Here is a 16,565-nt window from a genome sequence, read left to right as displayed (position 1 = left end):
AAGCGGCTCGGGGCAGCAGGGTGGGGTTTTCTTTCTTCAACAATGGAGAGTGCAGGTCTAGGTTGGAGCCTGGCTGCTGTCCCTTTAAGCCGCATTAGCGGTGGGCTCATTGTTATTTTGTACTCCCACCCAGAGCTCACTTATCAGGACCACGATGTTCTCCTGACTGTGCTTTTTCGGTACAGTGTGGTTTTTAGAGACCTTTTTTTAGTGTTGTCCTGATGATGGGAACCTATCTGCTGCTGGAGTTGGTCCAGATTCCATTAAGGTGCTGCTGCAGATGGATGAGCGATGTTTTCAGAAGACTGAAGAGGATTGGGGGATCTCTCTTGGGGTTTCCCCTCCCAACCTTAATCCAGTGTAATGAAATGCACAATACGTAATTGGGGACCTCTAGCTGATTGTAGGGATGGTGCAAATCTTGGGCGCCTACTTTTTCTAGCTGGTACTTGGATGGACCGGGTCCCGCCCATACTTTTTTAATCATGATTGCTGACCTGGGCTGTTCTCGGTGAAATACTGCGAGATAGTCAGCAACACTGGTAGCCAGCTGATGCCCATCTATCCCAGCATCCCCAGTGCCGGAACCCGCCTGCCAGGCTGAACATGCTGGTGCGCTTAATACACGGCTGAGGAGAAATATCTTGTTGGATGACATGGGGAGGAGTGGCCCAAACAAAAAGAGATCAGGGCCCACCATGGTGGCTTGGGAGCCTTACTGATCCTGGGCTTTGGGAGTTCTGGTCCTCATCTATTTTATAGAAAGTTGAAAGCATAAATGTTTTATTTATACGTTTTACAAGGTGCCTTGAATTTCTCTGGGTGACATTTCTGCCAACGGCTTTTTTGCCTTTCATGTGGAAGAAAGTTCTGGAAGCCTCATGCTTACTTGGGGAAGCCATCTTGTATCGTCAGCTTCGGGATGCACTTGGCCTCCACTGTCCCTGTCCACCCTTCTGCCCGGGCAGCTGGTGGCCCCCTTCGGTCCCGGGCAGTGGGCTCTCCCGCATGAGGCTCTATTCGCCCAGCAGGACACCCAGCTGGCAGGGAGGCATGCAGGTGATGGTTGCTTGGGAAACAGCGTCTCGCCTCAGATGTCTTTCACCGTTGATTCATGAGTTAATTAAGCAGTTTACACTCCCCCCTCCAGCAATCAACCACCCACGAAGAGCACCAGTTTGTCACCTAGGCTTGCTGCTGGTTGTTTCCACTTCTGACTGGAGCTGCGTCCAGCCCTGTCACAGAACTACAGTGCACTTGTACTTCAGAAACGGGGACAGAACATGCACTCAGTGGCCACTTCATTAGGTACACCTAGCTAATATCAAGTGTGTCCACTTTGAAGGCAGACAAGATTTTCTGCACACCCTGTTGCACTGAGCGATTATTTATTTTTGCATTCGTGGCCTTCCTATTGTCCTTCAGAGGTTCAGCCATTCATCTGTGACCTCTCCTTAATGGCTTTCAGGCATACACTGCCACGCTGAACTTCTGAAGAATACAAACATCCGATGACAAAGAAGGAGGGTCATTTAGTCCGGGACTAACTGGACGCGCTGGACTAACTGGAGAGACGACGAGATTCGGGAACTTCTGTCACTAGTACTGCAAACAAATTTTTCCACAGATTTCCACTTTTTCCATCATGTCCCGCCTCCTGCATGCTCAACCCAGGTGCCACCCCTTGTCTAATCCAGTCGGAGTATTTCCAGTAAACGTGAGCACATCTGACATTGGCAATATCTGGTTTTGTGGCGCTTGAAACGGGAACTCCAGAAAAAGCCTGGGCTTGATTCTCCGAAAAATATCTGGAGTTCATGTGCGAAAATGGCTCTATTAACAAGGTGGTTTCAGCTATAGAACTAGTGTTGATTGGATGTTTCTTGTTCATCACACCATGACCCTGTCTGGGTGCTTAATGGCTTCACTTTCATACATTTGATTCGCTGTTTGGAGAAGCAGGCTATATGCATTAGCATATACCTTATATACTGGTCACTGAATGTAAACAGTAATGGAAAAACAATGTGGACTTGTAGGGAGTAAAACTACTGGCTTTCTGTCCCTCGTGGGAAAAGAAGACATCCTTAAACGTCTTTTTGGCATCCTGGTATGATTTTGAAGATTTTTTTTTCTCAAGTTGCTAATTCCTAAACAGGCTCACTTTAGGACTACCTACGTTTTTTTGATCATCACAGCAAAGAAAATGCTATTGGGTATTCTGAAGACCAGACAGGATGCAGAACTTTCCGGAGGAATACTGCCCATTATGGGTGCCAAGTCACTCATCTTAAGTGATGTTGATGTAATGTTGATTGCTTCAGGATTTTTTCCTCTGATGGACTCATATTAGAGAGTTGCGTCTTGGTCTGTTTGTTGGTGAGACTTTCCTCTGGGCTTAATGTGACCGCGGCGTTTGAGCCTCACACTGTCTGGCTTTGCTGCTGGCCTGAAACATCTGACCATGGGCCTGCTTTCCATTTGGCAGCGTTCTTCCATGATCCTGTGCGGCGTGCTGGCAGTCGCCCTGTCTTTGGAAGCCATGCTGAAGTTCTGCCCTGCTGATGTTTGCTTCCCTTTCATCGGCTTGGCTTAAGTCTCTGCTCGTGTCTCCGGAAGGCCCGTCTGGTGCCATGAACGTATCCCTCTGACAGAGTCTTTGCCTCCGTGTAGACAGGGATGCCCCAGCAGAGTGGGAGGAGCTTCTCAGCCTGACGTTTTCTCTTCTCTGCAGGTGTTCGCCTTTGATTACTGCTTCTGGTCCATGGATGAGTCCAACGTCCCCAAATATGCAGGTGAGTCCCCCATCCCCCGGCACTGCCCCCACACGGCTCAGCAAGACACCCGTTGATGTTCCCCACCCCCCTGAAGTTGCATGAATGCCGCCCTTTCGCAGATATGTGAACTGCCCCTTGTGCTCTTTCAGTCGTGTTATGCAGATAAATTGAACAGGAGAATGAATGAGGGGAGGTTTCACTCTCTGGTGATCCATGGTCCAAACCCATGCTGATAAATCCGGTGCCTTGGATAGTTACCTAATCAGAAGGCTGCCCAATCTGACGGCCTTGCCAGCAGAATACTAATCAGGCTCCAAAAATGGGGGTGTGAGCTACTGGCTTTCTGTCCCAGGAATCTACATCACTGACGACAGCAGTTTGAGTAGCAAGGAGGTGATCATTCAGTCGATTCATGCTGAGTCTGTGGGGGTCTGGGGGGGTATGGTGGTCTGATTAGTGACAGTCAGGGGTACTCTGTCACTCAGTGAGATTTGGGAGTACACTGGCCTGCTCTATGAGTATCAGGGGTACACCTTCTGGTCAGTGAGGATTGGGGGTGTCAGTAAAGATTGGTGATACTCCGGTCAGTCAGTGAGGGCCGGGGGCACTACGGTCAGTCAGTGAGGGTCGGTGGCACTACGGTCCGTCAGTGAGGGTCGGTGGCACTACGGTCAGTCAGTGAGGGTCGGTGGCACTACGGTCCGTCAGTGAGGGCCGGTGGCACTACGGTCAGTCAGTGAGGGTCGGTGGCACTACGGTCAGTCAGTGAGGGCCGGGGGCACTCCGGTCAGTCAGTGAGGGTCGGTGGCACTACGGTCAGTCAGTGAGGGTCGGTGGCACTACGGTCCGTCAGTGAGGGCCGGTGGTACACTGCTCCTCTGTCCCTGATTTAAAACTGTAAATTCTTGTTCATCCTGCTTCCTCCATTCCCTCATGCCTCAATGTTTCTCCCATTGCTGGACCTTGCTGCTCCCAGTGTGACATACAGGCATCTCTGTGTTAATGTTCTCCTTGGACAGGGTTCATGGAAGCACTTTTCAGGAGCTGCAGGCCGGGGGGGTGGGGGGGATTGGTCAGCAGCTGCCGGGCTGTGCGGATGTTTTCAGATAGGTAATAAACACAAATATAAACACGGCATGTGACTGGCATACAGCACAGGAACAGGGTGGCGTGTACCTGCTCTCAGAAAGGAAAGTCAGTGGCTTCACCCTTAGCCTGCATCAGGTGCTGGTGGTGGGGGGGGTGTCACTCTATATTTAGTTCTTTAACAGCTGTCCACTCACCACAGGCCACTTGGGCGTGACATCAGCATCTCTCAAGGAGGCTGTAATGATTGGGGGGGGGGGTGTTCATAAAGTCTTGCACTGGGCCACAGAATTGATGCATGGCTACATTAGCTGTGGGGAGTCGTCGTCCTCATATTCCTTATTCACTTTTATATCTTTAGCAGATACTTTTGTCCAAAGTGAGGATCCGAGTGCAGGATTAGCCAGACGTCGGGTGCAGTTGGGGTTTAGGGTCTTGCTCAAGGGCCCAAGGGTGATATGATTCCTTTGCCAGACATGGGATTAGAACTCACACAAGCATGGGTAGCATGCTGAAACGCACACTGCATTTTCTAAGCATCAGCTGCAGTACCATTTGATATTTCTCAGTGTCCTAATTCAGAAACTGCCCAAGCCATAGGACTCTGTGAATGACCACAAACCTGCCGCACATTCAGGCTCGATTCGGGCCGTGTTGCCCAGCCTGTGCAGGAGAACAGCTTCGCAAACCCGACATATGAGCATCACTGGTAGTGACAAAAAAAACACAGCTTGATTATCAGGTGACAACTTTTGGGGAGAGTGACGCTGTCCGACCGCACAGTAAATGTGCTTTTCCATCACACCAGGTAGCGTACTTTCCCTTTTCCGTCGACTTCCAGTCGAGTACCAGTACCGAAAGTTCCATTGCCCAAAGTATCAAAGTGGATGAGGTACTTTGGGGTGGGATTTGCAAATGATTTCTTTGTCGATTTGGTTATGCAAATATCCTGCTTCTAAGCACAATACAAGTGCCGTCTTGAAAAAAGTTACAGGCTCAGAAAACAACTATAGACAAAGTAAAAAAAAAAATAATAATTTCCCGACCCACAGATGGCTCACATTTTTGCTCCCTCCTAACTCGCTGCTAAACGGTCCCCATTTTTGCTCCCTCCTAACTCCCTGCTAGACGGTCCCCATTTTTGCTCCCTCCTAACTCCCTACCAGACTGTCCACATTTTTTGCTCCCTGCTAACTTCCTACCAGACTGTCCACATTTTTGCTCCCTCCTAGCTCCCTACTGGGACTTGAGAGGGAGCAACAACATGGACTGTCTGCAAGTCCCTGAGAACCGGTTTGGGAAAGCAGGCCACCGTGGTGAAGGCTCCGGAGCCGAGGCAAAAAGGTGACAAAGCAAAGAGAGTGTGATTGGCTGGGGAAGGTTCATAGCTGGGAAGTCCAACTCTGCTCTTCAGGAGCCACAGTGGTCCAACCTGAGCTCCTAATCATAACGCAGAAGTAATTATCTGTACCGTAAATGGCTTCAGCTGCTGGTGTTTCTGTCTGTTTGCTTTATGTGTCAAAAGGCCAGCACTGGAGCGTAACAGCAAAAGAAAGCATTTTTACTCTTGAGATCTGGACTTAGCTGGGAATAGAGTTGTAAGTTCTTCTCTGAGGAATGCTGCCCCCAGGGAGGGGGTCTCATAAATGTCAGATCTCTGCTCTCTTTGATCCTGACTGTGTATTTAATTACCGAGATGGTTGAGGGTCAGCTCCCAAGGGACGGAAATAGCTGGAAGGGTTTTAGCTGGCCTCCTGGGGACTCTGTCCTGTCTCACAGCCTCCAGGTGTAGCAGCATGTCTGTAAGGAGGAGGTGGCGAAACAGAAGGGGGTTAGTGGTAACTGGATGTTTATAGAGTGATAGTATTGATTTAGTGTTTTGGGAACGTCGCTCTGCTTTTCTGTGACTGCAAGGTGCCCGTGTTGATGTATCGTTTCTTGTGATTGTCTTATTTCATCTTCACTTTTACATTGTCGTCTCTTGACTGTTCTTGGTACCATCCTCTGACTGAAGGCTTCATCCACCTGTTTTATAGGTCAGGAGGTTGTGTACCAGTGTCTTGGGGAAGGAATTCTTGAAAATGCCTTTCAAGGATACAACGCCTGCATCTTCGCCTACGGACAAACAGGTACCTCTGTCCTGAGCATTGTTCCCGTAACACTGGTATAATCAGCGGAAATTACAAATGTACTGTTTGCTATTTTCTCGGCTGATTCCAATTTCCAATTTTTTTCCAAGTGTGACTGGCTGATACCGATTTTTTTGCAGATTCCGATTTTCTTTCTAAGAACTATAATTGACAGCATCTACAAACGAAAATCATCTTTTCTTCAATACAAATTTTTTTTTTCGTATTAAAAGAAATAGCTAAACTTTACAATTTCCCAAACTACAAGTTACAGGATCTTCTCTCACTTAAACAAGTCCCAAAATAAAGTGCTCTGTGACTGGAAAGAGGTACAAATAACAATGAACTGAAAATGAGTTGCTGTACACCCAACTTCATATTTTACTTTACCAAGCAAGAGCTGCTACTGCAGATTTAAATAACAAAACAAATGTCAGTTACTTATATAATTTTCTAATATGCTTAAATTCACCAGATAACTCAACATTGATATTTTTTAAGTTTTTTTTTTTTAACTAGTCTTAAAATAGGACATAGTTTGTGCACATCCAGATAAAACGAAAGTGTACTATTCTCTTCCAAGTAATAATAGGTGCAGGGTAATATTAATACAAACATCGCATGTTATGCACATACAATTCTTACATTGCTAGTAAACTAGATTAAGATCAGACTTTCATACCTTCATTCTTTGTGGACATTTAGCACAGGGGATTAAAGTTTCGCAAAAAAAAAAATTTTACTTTCGTAGGAAAACACCTTATCTAGCTTTGCAGCTTTAATGATTATTCCTTTTCAAAATGATCTAGTACATGTTTAATAATCAGTTTATCGTCGATATTTCACCATGTTTTCCTGGTGGTTCCCTCGTATTTCAAATTGCAAGCTTTGCGTCATCTTCACTCATAGTGAAGAACTTCCAAGCGTGTGGCTGTGGGGCTATTGCCCGCACCGCTGTGCGTACTGTGTGACATGTGGCGCATGCATAAAAGGGATCGGTTCAGTATTGGAAATATAGGAGACTGACCAGTTGGTCTCCAGTCCGGACTGAGCATGCTGAAAATCAGCCAATTCTGGTTCCTGGCCGGTCGATCCGTGCATCTCTAGCAGAAATGCCGTTTCAGCACAATTCTGCTGCTGGTCCTCGTGCATGTGAGCCGTTCCCAGTGGCTAGGTCCCATTCATCCATCCATCCATCCATCCATCCATCCATCCATCCATCCATTGGCGGGGGCAGCAGTCTAAGCAGGAAAACCCAGACTTCCCTCTCCCCAGCCACTTCATCCAGCTCCTCCGGAGGAATCCCGAGGCATTCCCAGGCCAGCTGAGAGACATAGTCTCTCCAGCATGTCCTGGGTCTTCCCCGGGGCCTCCTCCCAGTGGGACATGTTCGGAACACCTCACCAGGGAGGCGTCCAGGAGGCATCCTAACCAAATGCCCGAGCCACCTCATCTGGCTCCTCTCAATGCAGAGGAGCAGCGGCTCTACTCTGAGTCCCTCCAAGATGACGAGCTCCTCACCCTATCTCAAAGGGAGAGACCAGCCACCCTGCGGAGGAGCAGCGGCTCTACCCTGAGTCCCTCCCAGATTACCGCTGGGTCCCCAGCGTCATAATAGCTGTCAACCTTGAGTCATGTCCCATGTTCGATTGCTTTTAGTTGTTGGCCGCGTACATACAGTATGTTTCTGACGCTGGGCTGCCGCTGCAGACGCTTTACTTGTTAAGAGGATAATTCAAAAACTGTGTTGTATGGGTGAGGAATTGGAAGTGATTGCATTTTGACCAACAGCACTGTGCAGCGCTGCATTGTGATAGCAAAAAAATGGGCAGTTTTGATTCATGATCCCATTAAGACAACTCAGTTTTTTTTAGAGATGGACTGATCTACATTTTTTCAGCTTCACTCCGACTCTGATACACAACTGCTGATGCTGATGCAGATTCCAATACAGTAGCTTTTTTTACTTTAATATGTTAGTATAAAGATATATTTATTATATTTTCTGTTATTTGCTATTTTACTTGAACCAGTATTCCTCTTTTACTTTTTGACCATGCAGCTGTGCGTTTGATTTACTATTTCAGGGGCACGTTACACTAAATTATGCTTTAGTTTAGTGTCACCAGCGCGGCCATAGCTGAACAGTGTTGTGCCAACAATGCAAAAATGGTGGGTTCACATCCCAGGGAGCCGACACAAATTATAACCTTTCCCTTTACTGTCGCTTTGGATGAAAGCCATAGGTAAATGTAAATGAGTTTAATAAACAGTTTTCAATGTATATGGAATGTTCTAGAAACGAACAGGTGTAGTTTAAGACCTAGACATCACAAGAAAGACTCCGTTCAGGTGAAAACGCATCATTTTTTTCACATTTCCAGGTGACCCCTGAAGTACTTGCGTAAATTGTACAGGTTGGTGAGTGTGGAAGGAAATATGATTTAGGTGGGCGGAGCAGGTGATGTGGCTGTCCAGCAAATACAGTGATTCTGACAGCACTTTCAAGTTTTGATTTTGAACTTGCCAGGCTTATGGCTCAGACATTGGGTAGAGTGTCCGTTGAAGGAGTTTGTTTATAGGAGAGACCTACGAAATGAAAAATGAGGAAATATTCATTCACATAAACTCTGGAGCAGGTAGAAATGAAGCAGTTTGTGGAAGCTTTGCTGGAGGTCTTGAGTAGCCATTAAGTGTCCACTTGCCTTTAGCAAGATATTCTGATACAATTCATAATGACTGTAAGAGCCCTCACACCCTGTGGAGGGTCAGGAGCAGCTTCATATAATGCTGTGTTTCCCGATCCAGTCCTTGGGGAACCACAGACGGCCCAGGTTTTTGTTCCCTCTCAGCTCCCATCCAGACAGTTCACATTTCTGGGAGCTCGGAGGGAGCAAAAATGTGGACTGTCTGTGGATCCACGAGGACCGGATTCAGAAACACTGCTCTGATTCTCTGATTCTCATTCTTGGCAGGCTCTGGGAAGTCCTTTTCCATGATGGGCAGTGTGGACCAGCCGGGTCTGATTCCCCGGCTCTGCTGCAGGCTCTTCGAGAGGGTCTCACAGAACTGCAGCGAGACTCTCTCTTTCAAAGTGGAGGTGTCCTACATGGAGATCTACAACGAGAAGGTCCGGGATCTGCTGGACCCCAAAGGGTGAGAGATCTGTCAGGAGCGTGCATTCTGACAACGCAGACGTCACACACTGAGACCCACTTAGAAGTGGGCTTGTGCTTTACCAAGGCATCAATGAAGCGGAAATAGAGCATGCCGTAATATATACTTACCTTTCATGCGCAGCAGCAGTCATACAGAAAACTATCCGAGGTTTTCAAATGCTGTGTTATGATGGGCCTGTAGCAAAAGCAACAGGTCTAACTTAAGTTTCTTTGCATTTATGCGACCAGACAGCTTGCATAAATGCAATAAAAAAAACGGTTATTATTTATTGTTGCTGTTTCATTGTTGCTCTTTGTTGATGTTGCTGCCGTCATCATCATTAGGGGATCCAGTCGATGTGGACTTCAGGCAGCCTTATATACAGCTTTTTTCTCAGATTGTCTTCTGTTTGGTTCTGTAGGTTTTCCAAATGCATGTGGATTCATTTGATAATTGAGTCTGTCCCCCTTGCTGCTGATCTACCTCTTGCCTTCAACTCTTCTAAGCATTCTGGTTCTCCTTGAGACAGGAGTTGAAGCACAATCATTTCTTAAAGCAACAGGTTTTTTTTTTTATAGAGAGTGAATAAATACTGATGTATGCTGATAATTTAATAAACAGCTTCACTCTGTGTAGCTTTAAGTAAGAACTGGCAGAGGCCTTGGTGAATTGCACCATGCGTGGGGCTCATTGCACGCTTTTCTCTTTCATGCAGTTTTGCATTTTTCCGGAAGACTGCCTTTGGCAGAGGTACCTTTAATAAAGATTTGTGTAAAGAGCAGAGGCAGGAGCTGAGGAAGGAAAAACTTAGGAGAGACTGAAGTAGCTGTTTATCTGGAGAACGTATATTGGTGACATGTCTGAGGGTATTCCTGTGTGCTGTGGTCTTTGTTCTGTACAGTAATCGGGGATCGTGTCTGAGGGTATTCCTGTTTGCTGTGGTCTTTGTTCTGTACGGAGTTCAGAGGGTTATGTCTGATCATATGCCAAAGCACTGCAGCCTCCTGAGTGTGAGCTCCAGAGCTCCAGGGGCCTGTTCAGATACTTCATCAGTTCTCCGGCTCTGCACCTTTGGCCATCTGCCGGATGGCCCAGGCAACATGGTGTCAGCAGTGTGAACTATGAAAAGCAAGCAACGCTTATACCCCTCCCACTTAGTCTGTTATTGGTTGTGGCCGGAGGAAGGTGGGAGCAGTTTCCTGTTTCCTGATTGGATCTGGAGGGTCGGGGTTGGGGAGCCTCAGTTCTCCTGGCTGTAGCCATATCTGACCTTCAGTGTCATTCATGGTCTGGCTTTTCTAGACAGCTGGTGATCATTGTTAATGCCCTTCATGCACCTAGTGCAGGATCTCACTGTGGACAGGCTGAAGACACTGGAGGTCTGATGTAGATGTAGCTTGTGCGTCTGCCACTGCTATGTGCTGCAATAAAAGCTTGACATTTTGTAATCAAATCAGACCAAAGCCTGCTTTTTCAAGCAGCCAGTCCAAAGGGCGTCATGTAATCTAGTTCTCCCTGCCTCCAGAGGGCGCTGATGGGCCTGTTACGAGGGCTCAACATCCTGCAGTAAATCAGGGGAAAAGCATAAAGCTGTAGATAGAATGAGGTAATCCTGACCTTTAGTCACCATGACAACAGTGCCCTGCAGAGGGTGAGGCTGGGGGGGGGGGGCGCACCACTGTAATCATGCATTAATGTGGAAAAGGTTGAGTGGCAGCACATGTATCTGTGCCTCTCCATCCCCCTCTCATACCTTGATCCCTCCCTCTCTCCCTCAGGGGCCGCCAGTCCCTGAAAGTCCGAGAGCACAAGGTCCTGGGACCCTACGTGGACGGGCTCTCGCAGCTGGCCGTCACCAACTTTGAGGTGGGTCAGGGACTCCCCTCTCACTCCCATTCACAGTCTGAACCCTGAAAACGTACCACTGCGTGTGCTGTGCACAGAACCCGATATTATACTCGCTACACATTTCCTGTTTGCTGTCAGTGAGCATAAAATAAGAGAATAGCATGTTCTTTGTTTGACAAATGGAGGGCAGTGTTACATGCACCTGAGAGTACTGAGGATGCGGCAGAGCTGACAGCAGAAAGACAGCAGGCCTGTGAGCAGCAGCAGAGTGGCTGTCAGGCCCACTGGAGCACAACCCCGTGACTCACTGTAATCTGACACTCAGAATCGACCCATTGTCCCGCGCACTTGTGTGTAGCGCTCCCCCTTTCCCATTAGCATAGCCGTGCATCTGCGCCATGCCGCCATTGGCTGGACTCCTGTTCCATCCTGGCAGCACGCAGGCTAATGAACGGTGATGTAACGTGAGGATGTAAATTAGAAATGAGCCTGCGAAACACCTGTAGGAGAGAGCAGCGTCCAACCTGCTGTTCTGAGATCAGTAACATGAGCAGGTGCTCCCTCTGCAGTGACCTCACCTGCCTGTTTCCATAGTGATAGGCTGTGATTGATAGTGCTGCTCCCACCCCCTCAGGACATCGAGTCGCTGATGTCAGAGGGGAACAAATCTCGCACGGTCGCCGCTACCAACATGAACGAGGAAAGCAGCCGGTCGCACGCCGTCTTCAGCATCATTGTCACACAGACACTCTACGACCTTCAGTCTGGGGTGAGCCGAGGCCTCCTGTCATGTGACACAACACCTGCATTTTCATTGGTCAAACATCAGCCTGAGCTGTTGGGAAACTGATGACTACATTGGTCATTTTGGACCATTGGGTGATCAATTAATATGCTCTCGGACAGTCGGGCATTAATACTGAGCTCCCCTAGCAGACTGAGTATGTTACAGACGGACCCAGTGTTGGTTTACAGACATTCAGATTTTTTACACTTACAAATGAGTAGTGAAATGCCAAATGAAGCTTCATGAACCATTTGCTGTATTTTTTTACCCCACTAGGTGGTGCTATTTGCTTTGGGGCATTCTTTTTTGAACAGATAGCACCATCTAGTGGGGTCGGAAGATACAACAAGTGGTTCATGAAGCTTCATATGGTCATCAGTACTAATGAGCCAGATGTGACTTGACTTCATGTTCTCTCAGATTAGCTGTGGCAAACCAGGAAATCTATGCAGCGTAACTTGAACTGCCCGCAAGCAGGATACAGATTCGCTAAAGTAATTATACGTGTCAGACGTTTGCTACCTCTAGTCAGTGAAAAAGAGGCCCCTTTGGCTGTTGTCATGGAGTGGTGTCCCCTGCCTCTGAACGCGAGGCTGGCTTGGTCGGGGCAGCTCTCATGTGGGTGGCTGTCCACAGAACTCGGGCGAGAAGGTGAGCAAAGTGAGCCTGGTGGACCTGGCGGGGAGCGAGCGCGTGTCCAAGACGGGGGCGGCGGGCGAGAGACTAAAGGAGGGCAGCAACATCAACAAGTGAGTGTGGTGCTGTGGAGGAGGGGTATCAGGGCACCCTGGGGAGGGGGCGGGGTCGCCTCCACGCCGGCCACCTCACCGCGCCTCTGCACCCTGCAGGTCCCTGACAACCTTGGGCTGCGTCATCTCTGCTCTGGCAGACCAGTCTGCAGGGAAGGGGAAGCCTAAGTTTGTACCTTACAGGGACTCTGTCCTCACCTGGCTGCTCAAGGTAGGGGGGTGTGGGGGACTGCGGGGGGGCATGCATGCATGTGTACAGTGCGGCATGTGTGGATCCACAGCACCCGGCTGCTGGAAGTGTCCTCAGGACCGTTTTGTAGAACTTTCCGTACGTCCTGCCCAAGGTGAGATGGAGCTGTTAATGGGGCAGCTGGTGATTATGCCCCTGCTGCTGGTCCTTCTGTTGGGTAGTATGACCAGTATCTGGAGTGGGGGGGGGGGGGGGGGCTTTCTGCTGATGAGTAAGCGTAAGCCGGAGGTGTGGCAGAGCTGGGTCGACACGCACACATGCACACACACACGCGCACGGTGTCCTCGTTTGCACAGGACAACCTCGGGGGCAACAGCAAGACTGCGATGATCGCCACGGTGAGCCCGGCAGCCGACAACTACGAGGAGACGCTCTCCACTCTGCGCTACGCCGACCGGGCCAAGAGGATCGTCAACCACGCCGTGGTCAACGAGGACCCCAACGCCCGCATCATCCGCGAGCTGCGCGAGGAGGTGGAGAAGCTGAAGGAGCAGCTATCCCAGGCTGAGGTGGGGCCCAGCAGAGCGAAGGTGGTGGAGGGGGGTGAGGAATGATGGGAAGGGGCGGGAAGGGTTAATGGCTGCCGTATCTCAGTCCCTGAAGGCCCCAGAGCTGCAGGAGAAGCTGCAGGAATCGGAGAAGCTGATCCAGGAGATGACCATCACCTGGGAGGAGAAGCTGAGGAAGACTGAGGAAATCGCGCAGGTGGGCTTCCTTCATCAGAGCAGCGCCGGTCTCACTGGAGAGCTTCCAGACCTTAATGGGACCGACTAGAAACACCAGTGGCAAAGAAAGCTGGCCAGTCGTCTCTCCCCAGATTAATTGACATTTTAAATAAATACTAATTGTGAGAGGAGATGCTCTTCACAAGCCAGGGCCATAGTGGTTAGGAGCACCGTCCTACCCAGAAAGTTGCAGGTTCTATTCCCAGCAGGTTTCATAGCTGAATGTGTCCTGCACTAGCGAGGCAGAGTAGTGCAGTGCATTACACACAGTTATGTTTGTAATACAGTTCACAGGTACTGCAGTTCACTGTAATCATATGAACGAATTTTAACTACCTTTGCCTGGCTAGTATACCTAGTCCCTAGTCACTCAGCCAGTGGCTGTTTTTATTTGGCCTATCAGATGGTGACATCCTATATATCCCAGCCCCCCTGTGTCAGCAGAGTCGCGGCCCCAACTCGTGTCTGTAACAGGCACCGTGGCAGGATGCAGTCACCCGCAGCCGCGTCACATGGGTGCCGCCTGCTCTTCTGTCCCCGAGGACACGGGAGTCTGACAAACTCTCCCATATATTGGGTGTTAAAAGACACAGCGGCCTTTTTCACATTTTTTAACAGCACCTTTATTAATAGACACCAGACCCATCATTTGCAAAGATTATTTTCAGAGATGGGAATTAAGATAAATTCTCCTCGGGTGAATTCTGGGAGCAGGAGACGCGGCCGTGTGGAGCTGAGCACCAAGCTGGAACAGGCCTGATTCCTAGTGCTGAAAAGCAGTCATGGTTTTAAAATGCGTATTAATGTCCATGGCAACGGTTCAAAAGTGAAGATCAAGCCTTTAGGCCTTGAAAGGTATTTCAAAGTTGTTTTTGTCTGTCTGTCTGTCTGTCTAAAGGAACGGCAGAAGCAGCTGGAGAGCATGGGGATTTCCTTGGAGTCGTCGGGGATCAAGGTTGGGGAGGACAAGTGCTTCCTTGTCAACTTGAACGCTGACCCCGCCCTGAACGAGCTCCTGGTCTACTACCTGAAGGTGAGCGTCCTGGACGTCAGCTGCGTACCAGTTTGACGTGTCTCTGACCTCACATCCCCCATCCCCACCCTCGTGTCCGAAGGGGAGGTGCTGCATGGCCACTGGCCCTTTATTTCCCTGGAAAACGTGCTGCCTGCCCAGCGGAGTCATCATTCATAGGGCCACTGGCTTCATCTCATCTGAGCTTCCGTGTGTGTCCAGTGAATCTTCCAGAGTCCATCTCTGGGGGTGTCTATGTGAACAGAAGCCTCTGTGTCACTGAGCGGCTGGGCTGCGAAGACCCTGCATACCCAGCATGCACCAGGCGTCCCAGGAAGGAGGAGAGTAGGGGGGACCTGCTGCTTCCTGTCTGGTGACACGCTGTTGCTCAGTCCCACTTGGCCATTTTGTCAACCAAAGCTCGTCTCATGTCTTCAGTCTCATCAGTTCAGCTGTTTTGGCACCATGGAGTGTTTTTGCCATCTTCCAGAACATTCCGAGCTCGATAAGTAATGATTTTAGAAAATGAAGTCTGCAGTAAAACTGGGGTTGAGCTCAGCCATAGGACAGACTTTTCACTAAAGCCCCCCGCACCTATGTTGACTTGCGCTGCAGCATAAAAATTATGTTTTAAAATCGGCATGTAAGACACGTCTAGCTTTGAGAATGACGGGGGCTCTGGCCTTCGGTGACCAGACGCAGATTTGGCCAAGCTGAAGATGAAGGGAGTCAGAACATTTCATCTGGAACAATAGAGCCATAAAAATGACAAGATTGCTATCAGACCCTGCAGACGACACTGTTCTCTTCATCATTAGGCTTGTTTAAAATGCAGTGCGTGCAGCAAAAAGCCCAGCTTTAGCATGAAGAGTTCTACATCTCCATGATGAAGATGATGAATGCTGAGATCCGCTCACAGTTTTCTTGCATCCTTGCAGACATACAAAACTGGCTTCTGCTTTTTTGTATTTTTTTTCCCCACAATGCACCGCAGATCTCGGTATCCCAGCATGCATAGTTTTCCTGTGTGTTTCCTGCTGTCTTTCCTTGGCATCCCTGTCCTCTGTTTGGTCAACGCCCCCGTTTCCTCTCTCACCCCTCATGTTACGTGGCTGTTCCCCACCCCGCCCAGAACATGCCTTACAAACGCTTAAAGCCTTTTTTACTTTATGACGGATGAGTTCCCAAGAATCCTCTGGAGAACCTTGACCCTCAAAGGAAAGTTGTCTAGTTTATTTAGGGAAATGTGCACTAACTCTCCTTGTGTCCCGCGTGGAGATGGTGGAGATGGTGGAGATGGTCTGGCTGGTTGGTGGCGCTGTCGCGTCTCTCTGCTCCCTCTCCTTGAATAATTACCCGGCACTTGCATAGACGGCTACAGGAAGCGCCCTGGAGCAGCCAATCAGTGATGGAGTCGTGCTGCTTACAGGTCTGCCTTGACCTGTACTTGCTGCATCAGCATTTAAGTGGGACAGTCACTGCGGGCTCTTTATTTGTATGATTGCTGTTAATTATCTGCTTTTAGAAGCGCATAATTCGGATGATCACAGTCCCCAGGTGATTATGCAATGTGGGCCATTCCCTGCTATTTGTTATCGAACATGACCCTTCTTGTCACATGAGGCATTATTTATAACCCCCTCCCGTCCTAGGAGCACACGTTGGTGGGGGCCGACACCTCCCAAGACATCCAGCTGTTCGGCATCGGGATCCTGCCGGAGCACTGCGTGCTGGACATGAGCCCGGACGGGGACGTGACCCTCACCCCCATGGAGAATGCCAGGTACGCTCTGCAGGGGGCGCTGTGTGGCACAGCGAGGACCTTACCGCGCTGCGTTAGAGCAGGGCACTTGGGCACAGCTGCTCCAATACACTGACCTGCTGTGGGTTGAGTAAGATAAAGATGGCACTTAAAATCATGCATGCATCTTCCAAAACTGCACCTCCTCTGCAGGGTCACAGGGTCTGCAGCCTGGTGGCTGTCTGGGCGCAATCATGGCTGTGAGAATAATCATCATAATGTTTTACACTGTATAATGCGAT

At 49.1% G+C, this 16,565-nt stretch overlaps 1 protein-coding gene across 7 annotated transcripts in view; it reads left to right on the top strand.

Annotated features, from left to right (window-relative positions):
* kif13a (kinesin family member 13A) overlaps positions 1-16,565 on the top strand; it is a 58,905-nt gene that overhangs the window by 21,648 nt on the left and 20,692 nt on the right. For all 7 annotated transcript variants that reach the window (XM_048993464.1, XM_048993460.1, XM_048993459.1 and 4 more), the window contains exons 4-14: positions 2,735-2,795; positions 5,900-5,992; positions 8,968-9,148; positions 10,930-11,017; positions 11,634-11,768; positions 12,423-12,535; positions 12,635-12,746; positions 13,082-13,294; positions 13,380-13,490; positions 14,409-14,543; positions 16,175-16,305. In XM_048993464.1, the coding sequence (XP_048849421.1) occupies positions 2,735-2,795; positions 5,900-5,992; positions 8,968-9,148; positions 10,930-11,017; positions 11,634-11,768; positions 12,423-12,535; positions 12,635-12,746; positions 13,082-13,294; positions 13,380-13,490; positions 14,409-14,543; positions 16,175-16,305 (1,373 nt within the window). The remainder of the gene's footprint in view (positions 1-2,734; positions 2,796-5,899; positions 5,993-8,967; positions 9,149-10,929; positions 11,018-11,633; positions 11,769-12,422; positions 12,536-12,634; positions 12,747-13,081; positions 13,295-13,379; positions 13,491-14,408; positions 14,544-16,174; positions 16,306-16,565) is intronic.

The sequence above is a fragment of the Brienomyrus brachyistius genome, chromosome 23 (assembly GCF_023856365.1).
Source record: "Brienomyrus brachyistius isolate T26 chromosome 23, BBRACH_0.4, whole genome shotgun sequence".
Lineage (NCBI taxonomy): Eukaryota > Metazoa > Chordata > Actinopteri > Osteoglossiformes > Mormyridae > Brienomyrus > Brienomyrus brachyistius.
The sequence above is the reverse complement of the archived record's forward strand: the minus strand, read 5'-3'. Positions and strand labels throughout refer to the sequence as shown.